This window comes from Panthera onca, chromosome A1 (assembly GCF_046562875.1).
Source record: "Panthera onca isolate mPanOnc1 chromosome A1, mPanOnc1 haplotype 2, whole genome shotgun sequence".
NCBI lineage: Eukaryota > Metazoa > Chordata > Mammalia > Carnivora > Felidae > Panthera > Panthera onca.
The window spans coordinates 168,862,696-168,879,110 of record NC_138339.1 but is presented as its reverse complement, the minus strand read 5'-3'; the positions used below and the strand labels follow the sequence as shown (position 1 = coordinate 168,879,110).

Genomic DNA, 16,415 nt, shown 5'->3' with positions numbered 1-16,415 from the left:
ATATAATATAATATATAATAATATATGTATATAATGTTGTATATAATCTTTTCCAGTTAATTAAAAAATTTTTTAAACATCATAATCTTGTCCATCCAATTGAGAAAACTAAGACATTGGTTCTAACCTTAGAGTTTTGTTAATCTTCTACCTCCCCGTGAAAAGCGCCCCAAGGTCCCAAGATTGCGATAAAGAGGGTTGCTCCTTTGGGAAGAAGGAGCCCCCAGGAGGAGAGGAGCTCAGCCTGAGCCCTTGGATGTAGAAATACAGGGGGCAACACTATCCAAAATGGCCCTTCCAAGATGCTGGAAGTAGTCATGTTTCTGTTAAACTTACAAAAGTGAGATAGATTTATATTCTTCTCCTTAAAGAGCATATTCAAATTGTTGGAGCTGTAGACTCAACAAAAATCTGATCTTCTGCCTAGAATGTATCACACTATAATTTAAAATTACCTAGAAGTCAACTCCAGGTAAGCTTCCAGTGAGCTAAGGGGCTTATTTATGTAGCATCAAAGCCTTTAGCAAATCATATTACATTATTTGTAATATTATCTCCTGTTCTCTATTACATTTCAAGCTCCTAGGGGTTGGGGGCCATAGCTTGTCCCCAGTAATAGCGTAATGTCTGGAGAATAGTAAGCACTCAATGAATATATCTATTGAAACTGAATACTTTTTTTGGTATCTCTTATGCATCCCATTTTCCTATGTCCCAGACCTCTGCTTAAAACAAAACACACAATATTTGTAATATATATATTTTATACTTTTTACCAAGGTAATTTTTATCTCATCAAGTCTGAGTGATTCAGAAGAAGATGAATGTACTCATCTGAACAGAGAATATAGAAGCCTATCTCCTGAATTAGGTAGTGCATATTTATAGCCTTCCTAATTATAATTATCAAAGCATTCCCTAATGCCAGTTCTCCAGATATGTTATTTTCTTAATCATAAATTTGCCAATATAAAACTATAACATCTTGGCTGCTAACTCTTGATGAGCTTACTAACAAAGGAAAATGTAAAAATTATCATAGTTATAGCTGGTGTTTATTTGACAAAAGATTTTTATTTTACCAAAACTAACCCAAGTCATGGTATTCTGGACAAGTGGACAAGCATTATTGTTATGGTGTTCAAGTGATGCCCCTCTATCAGCTTATGCTTTTAAAGTGCCATTGAACTTGAAACCCCAAATAATAACTTACATGAAACATTGCATTTCAGTTAATTTGGATTTTTATGGAACAAGCTGAATGTCAGAGGGTACAACTGGAAACAGGTTTACTTTTCTCCCAACACTGCCTTCCGGTGGGTTCTAGCTCCCTTCCTGACATCTTGGAGATCCCAAAGCTTTTTTGTCACTTTCAGTTATATGAGTCTCATTCTGAAAAGTCCACTTTGTTCTACATCAAACCCTTGTTCCCATAACCCATTTAAGGACCCTATCCTCAGCCTCTCAGCCTGACCCATGGTTTGAGGAGGGAAGAAGAGGGCTGACCACTCTGTTCCTTCCTCCTCTTCAGGCCACCATCTGATTCTTAACAAGATGGCAGTGGGATGCAGTTGGACGTAGAGAAATGAGGTTAAATTCCACATATCTCACACTGCTGGCCACTGGCCACTGTTGCTCTGGTCATAGCAACTATTCTTTCATGGAACCCACTGCCTGCCATGTTCCTAGTTTCTGTACACTTGATACTTTAATGTCTGTCCTCCATGCATGTGTTGGACACACTTTGCTCTGGACAACCTGATAAAATGCCTGAATCACCCTGCCTTGGCCTCTTGCCTCTTTCATCACCCTCCCACCCCCTTGGAAGAGTCCTTTCTAGGGCTTGCTTTTCTTTTTTTCCAAACAAAATTTAATGTTTATTTACCTTTGGAGAGAGAGACCGAGCGCAAGTGGGGGAGGGGCAGAGAGAGAGAGAGAGAGAAACACACAGAATCTAAAGCAGGGTCCAGGCTCTGAGCTGTCAGCACAGAGTTCAATGCCAGGCTTGAACTCATGAACCGCGAGATCATGACCTGAGCTGAAGCTGGACACTTACCCGACTGAGCCACCCAGGAGCCCCTAGGGCTTGCTTTTCAAATACAGACCAACCAACCCAGAGTCTACAGCCCCAAGTACCTCCTTTATCAGGCTTCCACCCTTTGGGCCACTATCCACCTGCCCTGATCACCAGGTAGCAGACCACTAGGGAGAGCCCTGTGTCTCAGAGCCCATTGAAGTTACTCAACTAGCTAATCCTAAGCCTGCTTGCCCTGACTCACCCATTCCAACTCAAGGAAACCACAATAAAGGCTCTGGTCCACAGTTCCCTTTTTCCCTCTGCCTCATGACTGACCCTGGGGCTTCCCTGTGTGGCCTCCTGTGGTGTGGTTTGCCCCATAGTGGGAACTATGAGTAACAAACCAGCTGTTCAATGACAATTGTCTTTCGATCTGTTGACTTTATTATACCTCAAATTTTCTATTAATACACTAGATTCTGAAACATCCTCAGCACGAGGGTGCCCCATTGTGTCATTCCTGCTGAGAGTAGTCTTCAGGTGACTCTCAGTTCCCATTCCTGGAAACATCCCCACAGCCTCTCCAATAGGAGCACCCCCCTCCAGCACATAGCCCTTTGGAGCAGAGTTCCATCACGATGGCTCAGATCACTGGCCCGAGGCAGTGATGATTTGGAGCCTCCAACACTGATAACTCCCCTGTAGGATGGTGAAGAGTGCTTGCCTACATGAGTGTCTCTTCTTGCCTCATCAATCTCTGATATCACGCAGTCCCCATGGGGACTCACTCAGCTGGGGAGACAAGCACCCTTGACCTCTTCCCATAGTAAAGCAGGAGTGACCACAGCACCGTCTACTGAATTCACTCAATTTCACGATGCTGTCTCTGAGTATATAGTGTTTTCTTTTCCTGGAGCTGGGTGATGGAGGTGGATAATCTTTTAGGAAGTTCAGCTGGGACTGGCAGTGTTGCTTTCTTTGGAATATAATGAAATTTTATCTCTTAGTGACCTCAGCTTTGAAGCTTTTGCCAAAATTCCAAAACAGCAGGGGAAAAAAAAAAAACTCATTTGATGTCTTGATATAAATAAATTATTTATGGTATAATAATGCGTTTTCACCTCACAAAAAATAAACTTTTTGTGTTTCTTTCATATTTTATTTTAATATAAATTAGACTTCTTTTATAGTTAGCACTGGGATAAGGATATCTTTGTGTGTTATGTACTTCCTGCTCCAGCTGAAGCCACACAGTCAAATTCATCTTTTTTTTTTCATAATTCTTTGGTATTGAAAAAAAATAAAAACCCAGTATAAGTTGTACTGAATTGTTTTTAAAAGTGAATTTCACGGGGCGCCTGGGTGGCGCAGTCGGTTAAGCGTCCGACTTCAGCCAGGTCATGATCTCGCGGTCCGTGAGTTCGAGCCCCGCGTCAGGCTCTGGGCTGATGGCTCGGAGCCTGGAGCCTGTTTCCGATTCTGTGTCTCCCTCTCTCTCTGCCCCTCCCCCGTTCATGCTCTGTCTCTCTCTGTCCCAAAAATAAAAAAAAAAAAAAAAAAAAAAAAACGTTGAAAAAAAAAAAAAAAAAAAAGTGAATTTCACAACAGTGAAATGCCAAAGCTGGTAGCAATGGGTCCTAAGGGTGCAACTGGGTGAAATGCAATTTCTTTTAAAGAGTTTTGACATTTCCTAGAAAACATCAATTGTGACAAAAGCAGAGTCTTTGCTGTGGTTCACTTGTTATTCTAAGAGGTAAAATGAAAAAAAAAAAAAAAAAGAAAACAGATGACTATTTAAAAGGACAAATGAAGTTAATAGGACACTTAGTTCATCAATGAAGCCCACTGAGAGATTTCATTCATCGCCATTAGTAAAATGGATGAAAAAGAAGGTACTAGGCACTTCTAGCTTTGATGTAAATGCTTTGAAAACTCCATTTTCAGGAAAAATGAATTTTAAAGAGAAAGTTAGATATAATCATTTGTGTTACTGATTACTCCTTTCCGGCGTTTCAATAATGGAAATCCTTCCATGTAAATGCGTTTTAAAATTGAAACAGCTTTCTGATTTGGGCTTCTATACAACTGTTATGAGGATATCAGATTCTCCCTTAAAGATATAAACTCAGGACGAGTTTAGTTTTAATTTGATAGAAAATCTTTGTCTTTTAAGCCTCACTAATTTTTAATGCCATGCGAATCGAGTTACATACTTCAAAGTATTAGAAAAATAGAGGGGTGATAATCCATTAGTTACATGAAACAACATGGGACTCAGTGTACCACTTGCTCTCTCATTTACTGTATTTTTGCATCCTGTTGTAATTCAGGGCTTTGTCCTGTATTATTTAAAATCATTTTAGCACCTCTGGCAAAATTACTTTTCATGCCAAATTTTATTGATTTAAAACCTTATACTGATAAATATCACATTCTTCAGGATCTTTTTCTGAAATGCTTACCAAACACGGGGCACCCAAAATCCAGGCTTTTTCTCTCCAGGTCTTAATTTTAAATTTAAGTTCTTGGACACGCTTACATTAATTCTGAATATGCCGTTACAATCCTCCTAAAATAGAAGAAAACAGGTCAGGGGGAGCCTGGTCAGAAAATGAACTCCAAAAAGAGAAAAGATAAGAAAGCACATTTTAACCTAGAATAACAGGTTTTTAAAAAAATATTTATTTACTTATTTTTGAGAGAGAGAGAGCAAGACAGCATTTGCACATGAGCAGGGAATGGGCAAAGAGAGGGGAGAGAGACAGAGTCCCAAGCAGGCTCCACGCTGTCAGCAAAGAGCCTGGTGAGTGGTCCCTCCCACAAACCATGAGATGATGACCTAAGCCAAAATCAAGAGTCGGAAGCTTAACCGACTGAGCCACCTAGGCACCCTGAATAACAGAGGTTTTTATGTGATAACAGTGATGTGGGCAGCTCTCCAGCAAACAGGGACAAGGACTGCAGAGATGAGTGGTAAAAGTTCACGCTAGAAACATTTGCAAGTAGGCAACGGATCTGAACAGACATTCCTTCAAGGAAGACATACAAATGGCCAATGAGAACATGAAAAGATGCTCAGTGTCATTATTCAGCCAGAAAATGCAAGTCAAAACCCTGATGGGATAACACGTGCCATCCACTAAGAAGGCTATCATCAAAAATCAAATAAACTTTGACGAGGTTGTGCAGAAATTGGAATCCTCCTACTAGAACCCTTACACACTGCTGGTGTGAGTGGAAAATGCTACAGCCACTTTGGAAAACAGGTCCTCAAACAATCAAACAAAGAATTACTTGAGGACCCAGAAATTCCACCCTAGGTATTTATCCAAGAGAAATGAACACAGATATCTACATGAAACTTGTACATGAATGTTTATGTCATTATTATTGTAAATAGCATTAATTATAATAGCCAAAAGGTGGAAATGACCCAAATGTTCATCAGTGGATGAATAAATTACATCAATAAAATATGGTGTATCCATGCAATGGAATATTTTTCAGTCCTACAAAGGAATGAAGCACTGACCTACGCTACAACATGGATGAACCTCGAAAACATGCTAAATTAAAGAAGTCAGCCACTAATGATCACATGTTAGACGATTCCATTCATATAAGAGTCAAAAACAAGGAACTCGATAAGGCAGAAAGTAGTTTTGTGGTTGTTTTGCGATGGGGGTGTCAGGAGTATAAGGGTGAAACTTAAAAGATAATGTTTCTTTTTGAGGTGATAAAAATGCTCTAAGCCTGGGGCACCTGGATGGCTCAGTCAGTTGAGCATCCAACTCTTGATTTCAGCTCAGGTCATGATCTCACGTTTCATGGGATCAAGCCCCACATCAGGCTCCACAATACAGTGTGGAGCCTGCTTGGGATTCTCTCTCCCTCTCTCCCTGCCCCTCCCCCATTTGTGCTCTCTGTCTCTCTCTCTCTCTCAAAATAAATAAACATTTAAAAAAATGTTCTAAGCCTGACAATTGTACAACTCTGGATATGCTAAAAACTATTGAATTGTACACTCCGAGTGGGTGAATTGTGCAGTATGTGAATTATATCTCCAATAACATTGTTTTTAAAAGACTTTAAAACTAAAACATGAGTAAGAAGATTTTCACTCATTTTCTGTCTTTATTCTTCTTTTTGTTTTATCTTTGTTTCTTTGCCTGTGATTGTCATGTTTTGAACCTAAACCCCTTTCCTGGGTATAATGTGTATACACTTGGGATATTTCAACGGAACTTCAAAGTCTAACCTAGTTAAAGTCACCTTCAACCTTCAGCCTTGCATCCTCCCAGCTTCCCGGTTTCTGTCCATGGGCCAGCACCTTGTTGGCCCCCAGCATCAAGATGCAGAATTGTCTATGGCTTTCCCCATCCCACTTGGGCCACATCTCCATTCTTATTTCCACTAGTTTAGTGAATACCAATATTACTTCTCTTTGGATTGCCAGTAAAATTCCTTAGAATAAAAAGCCTTCTTACACCAATGATATCCCTTTAACTTAAAAAACGTGGATAAACTTACCTACAATAACCCAAAGATAAACACAGTTGACATTTTGGCATATATACTTCCAGTTTTTTTTTCCTATGCATATATGTGATCGTACAGTTTTTACTCTTCCATAGCCCACTGTTTCAGTTAAAATATATTGCAGTTAAGTTCTCATAGTAACCCTACACATTCATCTACAACATTATTCCTGTTGGCTGTGCTGTGGTGTATCAAATAGAGGCCCCATGATATATTTGGCCTCTTGGCCTCTTCCAGTTTGTCTTTCTGAGCCCATGGGAGCCCAGCTTTGAGTGGGTGAGGCTGTCTGGCATCCTGGTGAAAAGCAAGGAATTTGGGGCCATGCTGCCTTGACATGAATCTTAGCTTCCCCATTTATTTTAGGGTGACCTTGGACAAGTTCTTTATCCTTTGTACTTCTATCCTTAGCCAGGTCTGGGTATGAGCAGAGAGTGTAAAATCACAATGCTCTTAAGCCGTTATTAATATACTGAGTCCTGAAAAATTCCTCGTAGGTTTCATCTTGAAATGTTGTTGTCATCTTTTCGGCCTCTATACAGTGGGAATCTAAACTAACCCTTCTTGGCTTACCTGAGCTTGTGGATTAACGCATCAGTTCTTTATTACCTCCTTTGTTAGCTAATTTGATACATCATGACCTTTATGCCATGTTCCTTGTTATGTCTTCTCAGGTTTATCGAAGTTCCTGGAACGTCTGGAGACACAGGTGGTGTCTCTTCTGCTCTGCCACTTACTGAAATCCTCACTATTAACATAATTGATAATGTACTTTGATTGGGCAAAGATGCATTTTATAACCATCAGAGAATGAATAATTCTTACAGTCAGTAGCTCTGAAAATGTAGAAATTTTCATACTGATGTAAAATCTGTATTAGATAGCCATATTTGTTGGAAACATAGAAATAGGTATTATAGTTCAGCTGTATTAGGCCTTTTGAGTATGCGCGTCTTAATGGACTTAAGGCATTATTTTACCTGGATGAAAGAGGAAATGCTTTCGCTGTTTGTACGTTAGCAGTACTTGGATCACTTCATGAATCTACTTGAATATAGGGCAGAATCCTAAGGGAAGGCACATGGATAGTGTAGCAGTGATGGCTGATTGTAACCACACTCATCCTGTTTTTCTGCAGGACACATCACTGAGCCACCTGTTGCATTCTCCCACCTGCCTCGGGAGGCCAAGCTCTTGCTGGTGAAATGTGTGTTGAAGTGAGGTGTGCTGCTTTTGGCCCTGACTGTAACCCTCAGGCATGGAGGGAGTTCTGTGCTCTTCTCTGCCAGCTGAACAGAGAAGACATTGAAGACAGCAAAGGGTGGACACACAAAGAAGGAAGACAAAAGGAACTTGAGGCTCTGACAGGTCATTCAGAGGACAGCTGTCCACCTTATTCAAGATGCAATGTATTCACTCCATTATGTTCAGCAAATGAAACCCTGGGGTCACCCAGGAGCTGGCCTCCACTTACTAACACTGACTGAAGAAAGATAAGGCAAAGGGCAGTAGCGGAAGCAAGCTTGGGTCTTTGTTAGCTGTCTTATTGGGGCAGATTCTGGACTTCCCAATGAAGAGAATGATGGAGTGAGAAGTAATGAACAGTGGTATGACAGTTAAACTTTGCCTCTTGTCCTTTCTGGGGGGCTGTTTGCTGATATGTGACAGGATTAAGTTAGGGAAGCCCAAAGGGAGAGTGTACGAGCCTCACAGCTACAAGCATCTGGAATCGTGAGTGGCTATTCCAAAGGTGTCAACAGAGGTTCCACAGAAGACAATAGAATAATCTGGAAGGTGCTTTTAATCCCACAAACCTGTGCTAGCCAGAAGAAACAGACTGCCTCCTTTAAGCAGAAGGGGTTGGTGGAGAGAGAATTCTGAGTCTTACGTGGGGGTTATCAACATAGTGTCAGCACATGTTTACCAAGGGGTGGTGAACTACTCAATTTTTTCTCCCAAAAGAAAGAAAGCAGTAACTTACCCTTCTAATAATGTTAGGATCATTGCACTTTGCCAGTTTTCCCGCAAAAAGCTGAACTCCAAAGCTTGCAAAAACAAGCATTAATGTCAGCAAAAGAATGGAGACCTGAAAAAAAAAATTGGTGAGACATCATATCTCCTGGTAAAAAATTAAACAGTAGGCTTGATTTGAACAGTGATAGGGACACAACTTTTTGGAGAACGTGGTATGAAATTCTTGGTCTTTTCATGATATTATTTAACTTCTCCACCACAGGTCATTCAATTAGCCTTGCTGAAATGTTAAAAGGAGGGAATTAACAACAGGTTTTGGATTTTCAGAATAAAAACACATGACTTTCACGTAGGAAAATGGGCTAAGGTATTTTTGATATGGCTTAGGGTTTTCTGATTTTGAAATCTACATTAGTGGAACAAAAGAAAAATGTTTAAATAATTATATTTCCCCTATTTTCTCAAAATGAATTCCTCTCCTTATAAGCAGAGCATAAACTAGAGACAGAGAGGTTTTGCTTTCTTGTAAGCAATGAGGGCACACAAAAGTGCTGTACACAGAGGCTTGAGATCATGGAGTCCTAAGAAGTAAGTCTGGTAATTGGTGCTCCCTCTGCTGGATGGTGCCTTGGTCTCAGCACAGAAAAGTGGCAAAGAGTAAAACACTGAACAAACCACTGATCTGTGCTGGTTGAATAATCTAAACATATATCTTCAATATACTAAAATTCTACAAAAACATCATCAGGAGAAAGGCACAAATAAATTCTCTGCTAAATTCTATCAGGGCTCCACGATGCATATACATTAGCTGTCAGGTGATGACATCCTTTTTTCCTTCATTTCCAGCTGTGTGAAAAGCCACCATGTTATTTATGGCTTTAGCACAAAGAAAATGTGAGATTTCAAATATGTCTTTTAAAAATATCAACAACTCTATGCCTATGGAAACATCGCAACCTGTCTTTAAAATACCTTAAATCAACTGTAACTACAACTGTTCTCTCCCCATAGGTGTGTTTCTAGAAAGCACGATGTAAAATAAGCTTATGTAAATTAATTCAAGATTTCCATGCATGAGCAGAACTCATCAATAATAAAAAGAACCCTTTGATCACTCCTTTGTAAGGCACAGATCCTTCTGTAACAGATTGCGAGCAATGAGCCTCCTACTCATTGCTTTTCTGCAGCCCAGCTCTTCTAAGGCCCTAAATCAGTGCTCAACTAACAAGGTTTTCTCCTTCGATCACATTTTTAGTATTATTACTGTATCCTGAGGTTACTTAAAGTGGGGTATACGTGTATGTTACTTTTTTTTTAAGTTGTTTTATGTTAACACTCCAAAAATCAGACAGCGTCTACACTGTAAGAAACTAGGGACATACAAAATGAAATAATAAGCCCAAATCTATTAACTGCTAATATTTGTGCAGTAGGTGGTGTTGAATCTCACCTTTAATTTCTAGATAAGGAAACTGAAACTCAGAATAAAAATTAAGAATGGAAGTATTAGCAAATTCTACCTCTGGGATTCTTGGTTTCATTATACTTTTACTAAAAACGTTCATTGAATAAGTTATATCAAGAAAATATACTGACCAGTCAGAGCATCCATGGGTAAAGTTTCTGACTGTGTGTTGTGTTTTGTTAGTGCCTTTCTTGTCCTCTGGCAATGAATAAGATTGTACTTACCCTTGGCAAGCGAGGGTGTCCCCTCATTCACTACATTACAGCGTGGGGCTGTGTGAGTGGGAGGCAAAAGGGTAAATGTAACACACCAAGAAAATTTCCTTGAAGCCGCTGAAAAGTTCTCGAACAACTTTCCTCATCTGGGGCACCAGTTTGAATATCCGCAGAGGTCTCAGGCACCGAAGAACCATTAAAAGTTGAGCTCCTGATTCAGCAGGCACATTTTGAGGCATCCAACAAAGAAATATCAAACTCACCTGGGAGGGGAAAATAATCCCTAGAATTAATCCCTAGAATTAATATCTTTCACTATCTACACTTTCTGAGAGCCAAGTGCATACAACTTTCCTTGAGCAGAGATTCCACATAGCATGTAGGACAAGCTTTCACTACATATATATGCAATCTCTTAACTCTGATCTCTCAACCCAATATCGACCTGTTAGTGGCCCCACAGGAAAGTCATTAGCTGTACACAGAAATGAAAAGCGGGTGTCCACACTGTGGGTGCATGTACCCCAGTGCATTCTGCACCTTATTTTAACTTACACATGGGAGGCTCAGATTGAAATTCCTTTGATCAAGGATACTAAACTTCATGCTTGACCTGATTCTCACTATTTTACTGATGATCTAAAGATACTACATGTTAACGGTCACAATTCTCCTTGTTATGTTGGAAAAGACATTGATTTTATGCCTTCTTGGACATATAGAAAAAATGAAATTTCTTTGAGTTCCCTTCCTATGGTTTCCCAATTTAGTTTAACTGAACAGTTGAATGGTCATCTTGTCTAGGCAGATATATTGTGTATAGGAATTGAAAGAAATTGGAATTGAAAGTGTCCAATCATACTCACATTAGGTTGCTTTTAGCAATGAGGAGCTCATCAATCAATTATATGGTGTAGATTTTTTTTCCTTATGGGAGCCACAAGATTGCAGGGTGCGAATAAGATTTCTTAGACCTTATTAATGTATGTCTTACAAGTGTATTAATGTGGTTGATGTATGTGAACCATATCCATGGACATTTTTAATGCTTTTTATTTAGATTTTACATGAATGCCCTTCATTTGCCTGCAATAGATGACCTAAGAACTCAGTAATGACATCTAAACCTCTGGGACTCACGTATCTTTCTCTTGTACTGAGAAATGCAGGAGAGTTCACAAAACCATGACATCTTACATTTAGGAAATAACTAGAGACTTACAAGATATATAAATATGTCCATGACTCCACCAAAGTCCCTGATGACAGCAGTTGGAGTGAAAAATAAGCCATCTGCCATAATCTTCAGATTAAGCTCGATACTCATGAATATCACAAACACGTACTCAGCAATCTGAAATGGGCAAGAGGCAGCTGGGTCACCAACAAGGGGAAAACTGGAGTCCAGTTGTTGTCTGCTGAGCTGTGGGCTGAGATTTGGCAGCCGTACCTGCAAAGTCGGGGCATGCATGACTCTTCGAAAGGGGGACTCAAACATCATAGAAATGCAGGAACAGATGGTTACGATGATCATGACCCAGTCCAGGTAAGTCACCAATCCCAGCAAATCACTGCCAAAGACCAAACAAAACCGAGAAACAACTGTTCTAGGGAAGGCTGTGCGAGTCAGAGATGATCCTTCTGTGATTCTATAAGCAGGACTGGGGTTTTTTAAAAAGCAAATGCTTATGTATTTATTTTTGAGAGAGAGAGAGAGAGAGAGAGAGAGAGAGAGAGCATGCGCATGCGTGTGTGCATGAGCAGGGGAGGGGCAGAGAGAGAAAGAGGGAGAGAGAATCCCAAGCAGGCTCCACACTGTAAGCACAGAGCCCGACGTGGGGCTCAGTCCCATGAACTGTGTGAGATCATGAACTAAACAGAGGTCAAGAGTCAGACACTCAACTGACTGAGCTACCCAGGTGCCCCATGACTGGCATTAAAAAAAAATCCCTAATTATCTATTTCACAGCACGATATGGCAAGAAAATACAGGTAATCTTTATATTTTTATGCAGCATAAAATAGTACATTGAAATTTCAAATGTGCACAGAAAACAGACTTTGTAATGCTTACTAAAGTTGATGGTACTTTGTATTTTTCACAGCTCCTGTGACAGGATCTGTTTTAGATCTGCAAGAGAGAACAAACACAAAATTCTGCAGCATAGCAAGCATAATTTGGCAGCATGGTATTTATAAACATCTTATCTACCTAAAATTTCTTTTATATCCTCTATAAAATTACATTATACAGGACCTGTGCCTTTGGAAGGCGAGAGCATTAGATGAAAGAAAAAGCAGGAGGGTTTGCAACTGATGTTTGTGAAAGTAATTGAAAATTCTCAAAATATTTGATTTTAGAATTCATGACTCCATTCAACAATTTCTTTTTTTAATGTTTGTTTATTTTTTTTGAGAGAGAGAGAGTGAGTGAGCAGTGGAGGGGCAGAGAGAGGGAGACAGAGAATCCCAAGCAGGCAGCACACTCTCAGTGCAGAGCCTGACGTGGGGGTCCATCTTGTGAACCTTGAGGTCATGACCTGAGCCGAAATCAGCTGAAATTAAGCCGAAGTCAGATGCTTAACCGACTGAGCCACCTACATGCCCCTCCTCCATTCAACAACTTTTTTTTAAATGTCTATTTATTTTTGAGAGGGAGAGAGACAGAGTGTGGGGGTGGGGTAGTGAGAGAGAAAGGGAGACACAGAATCTGAAGCAGGCTCCAGGCTCTGAGCTGTCAGCACAGAGCCCATGAACTGTGAGATCACGACCTGAGCTGAAGTTGGATGCTCAATCAACTGAGCCACCCAGGAGTCCCTCAACAATTTTTGACATGGATATGACAAAGTAGAATTTTGACTTCCATTTAAAAACACTCAGTTAAAATCTCTGCCTTAGCACTTCAAGGATTTTCCTCATGATTATTCAATTAAATCTCCAGAAATTAAATAGAGCTCTTCCTACGGTATTTAACTGTGATCTTGTGGAGTGATTTATGTAGGATTTCTTGGCGTCCCCACTTTTAAGTTTTACTTTCTAGAAGCCCATAACCAACTTCAGTGAAGCCCCAGACAGTGTGTGTGTGTGTGTGTGTGTGTGTGTGTGAGCTCCCGATTAACAAATCTTTCTCAGTCCTTATCAGCTGCTGTGCTGACAAAAGGAGAGTCAGTCCACACTAAATGAAGTGGAGAATTAGCAATTAGATGTTAGCATGGAGGCAGCCAACAGGATAATTCCAGATGAAACACTCACTTGGGGAACTGATCAAATCAACTCTAAACTACTGGCTTCTTTCTTTACTTTGTGAACACTCAGGGAAGTATTTAATCATTATCATTCAGGTGCTTTAAACTGCGAGGGTCTTTCTAGAACAGCAGAGAGAACACTAGATTGGTAGTCAGAAGAGAGCCTTGCACTAGCTCACGTTCCCAAGAAAAGCCCTTAACCTCTACTGCCCTAAATGCTCTCCTCTGTTGGAGGGGGGTGGGTACAAATGACACCAAATGGTTCACGAGGTGTCCTCCAGCTCTGAAATATTACCACACTGCATTAGTTTCCTAGGGCTGGGGTAACAAAGTACCACAGACTGAGTGGCTTAAACAACAAAAACATTTTCTCTCAGTTCTGGAGGCAAGAAGCCTGAGATGAAGGTGTGGGCAGGGTTGGTTGATTCTGGGGGCCGTGAGGCAAGGACCTGTTCTAGGTGTCTCCCCTTCGCTTGTGGATGGCTGTCTTTTCCCTGTGTCTTCACATTACTCCCCTCTATAGGTAGTCTGTGTCCAAATTTCCTCCTCTTTTTTAAAAAAAAATTTTATGTTTATTCATTTTTGAGAGAGACAGAGCACGAGCCAGGAAGGGGCAGATAGAGAGGGAGACACAGAATCTGAAGCAGGCTCCAGGCTCTAAGTTGTCAGCACAGAACTTGATGCAGTGCTCAAACCCATGAACTGTGAGATCATGACCTGAGCCAAAGTCCAACTGAGACACCTAGGCGCCTCCAAATTTCCCCCTTATAAGGACAGCAGTCATATTGGATTAGGGCCCACCTTAATCACTTTATTTTAATTTAATTACCTCCTTAAAGAGGCTGTTTCTAAATAAAGTCACATTCTGAGGTACTAGGGGTTAAGGCTTCAATATACAACCTTTTTTTTTTTTTTTTTTTGGCAGGAGGATACACACAATTCAGCCCATAACAGATAATGATTATCATATGTTACTAATAATGGCATCAGGGAAGTTACAACCACTTAGAGGGAAAGCCTTCACACTTCCTCTGGGACTCTTAAGGTCTTCAGGGTATTTACTAAAGTTACGCAGGACAAAAATTCCATTTTATCCACTAGGCTGTCTGCTAAAATTGGCTTGGGTCCTCACAAATGCAGTGTCCTCTGTGTTGACCACACTGACAGACTCTTACACATTTCTTCCATGTGAGTAGGGACAGAGACATCAGCCAGTGGGTTTTTATCTCATAAGAGTTGGTAATGGAAGTAGTCATCAACTTTATTTCTGTTTTACATTATTCTAGAAGAAACTAGGGTATTTTGACAACACAGAAACTATAAGTCTAAAGGTGTGGGCAATGACCTTCCCTGTGTCATTCAGCCTACCCTTTGGTTCGGTATTTCCAAAAGAATATATGGAGTTAGTAACGCTGATATAAACATGAACAAATAAAAATGGCTGTTCAGAGCTTTACAAACGTGAGTTTTATATAAATGTGAACTACTTGCAACCTTTGTTTGTTTTCCACCTGGTCGGCCGCTCAGCAAAGAGGAGCAGCATGATTAATTAGCCCACAGTTTATTTTGTGACCCCATTAGGATTACATGTTCCTTCTTCCTTGTATGACAACCCCCCCTGCTGTTTGTACGACTCAGGCCAACACCTGGCTGAAATGGAGTGTACTTACGCATTGAAGCGTGCCCGGACCACCACCCGGCAGAAGTTTCTGAACCTGTGCTCCCGTCCAACTATGAACAGTGGCTTGTCGAAGTATGGGTGATTCTCTCTCAGCTCCTCTTCCTGCACTTTCCTTGAAGGGGAAATTGATGTACAGTAAGGCTAAGGGAAAGGTTGCCATCCAGAAACGAGAGATAAGAAACACCGTGGGACCCCGTACCTTTTCATTTCCGCTTGTTCCTTTTTTTCCTGGATCATCTTTATTTCACTGTCTTCTCTTTGTGCATTTCTATATCTCACTGTATTGGAATGCTAGAAATATAACAAAAGGGGCATATAAAAATGGAAGATTCTTCTGAAGGTCTGAAAATATCACCTATAAGAAACTGAAAGAAATACCTTTATTTTAACATATACATTTTTAGTGGCCACAGTCATCTTAGCAAGGGTATTTTTTTTTCCTTCTAAAGGGTATTTTTTTAAAAATAGAAATATTTATTGAGAACCTATTATGTGCCAGGCCCTGCTGTAGTGCTGGGGGTATGGCAAAAGGCAAAAATAAAGGATAAAACCCAGCTCTGTGGGGCTAATGTTCTAGTCAGGTAAGACAGATAAAAATTCAAACACAATATGGGGAGAGTTAGAAAATGTTTGGTGTTATGGTAAAAAGCAAAGGGGACAGAGAGTGCTAGGAGGCTCCAAGTTTAAATCTTTTTTCTTTTTTTTTTAAAGCTTGTCCATTTATTTAGAGAAAGAGTGTGTGGAAGGGGCAGAGAGAGAGGGAGAAAGGGAATCTTGAGCAGGCTCTGCCCTGTCAGCACAGGCTTGATCTCACAAACCATGAGATCATGACCTTGAGCTGAAACCAAAAGTCAGACGCTCAACAGACTTAGCCACCCTGGTGCCTCTAGAAGGCTCCAACTTTAAACAGGTCATAGCAGACCTCAATAAAAAGACGTTATTTGAGTGTAGGCTGGAAGGATATGCAGGTCGCTGTGTATCTGCAAAAATGTGCTCTTCCAGAGGAGAGGTGGGTCTGCCTGTGTGCGGCCCAGCCAGCGTGCCGTGTGGGTGAGCGTCCACATGGTAGGAGACAATGAGGCCAGAAGGGTGGGAGAGGGCCTGGGCATGTAGGACCCTGAGTCTGATTTTCACTCCCTGGGAGATGGATGGCATTGCTCAAATAACCTGATAGATATTATCACAACTATTCCTTAGATTTAATTATCTGTATCTTCTATCATTTGGAATAAGTGAGACAACTGAAGCTCTGTTTTAAATTGCTTCTGTTATGGAGGAA

The 16,415-nt window shown here is 40.5% G+C and overlaps 1 protein-coding gene across 7 annotated transcripts in view; it reads right to left on the bottom strand.

The window, feature by feature from the left end:
• Window positions 1-16,415, bottom strand: part of NALCN (sodium leak channel, non-selective) — a 324,113-nt gene that overhangs the window by 30,657 nt on the left and 277,041 nt on the right. For all 7 annotated transcript variants that reach the window (XM_060636745.3, XM_078432139.2, XM_060636746.3 and 4 more), the window contains 8 exons: window positions 15,336-15,427; window positions 15,126-15,248; window positions 12,285-12,341; window positions 11,661-11,781; window positions 11,433-11,564; window positions 10,306-10,473; window positions 8,535-8,639; window positions 4,480-4,586 (listed from right to left, as the gene is read on the bottom strand). In XM_060636745.3, coding sequence (XP_060492728.1) covers window positions 4,480-4,586; window positions 8,535-8,639; window positions 10,306-10,473; window positions 11,433-11,564; window positions 11,661-11,781; window positions 12,285-12,341; window positions 15,126-15,248; window positions 15,336-15,427 — 905 coding nt within the window. The remainder of the gene's footprint in view (window positions 1-4,479; window positions 4,587-8,534; window positions 8,640-10,305; window positions 10,474-11,432; window positions 11,565-11,660; window positions 11,782-12,284; window positions 12,342-15,125; window positions 15,249-15,335; window positions 15,428-16,415) is intronic.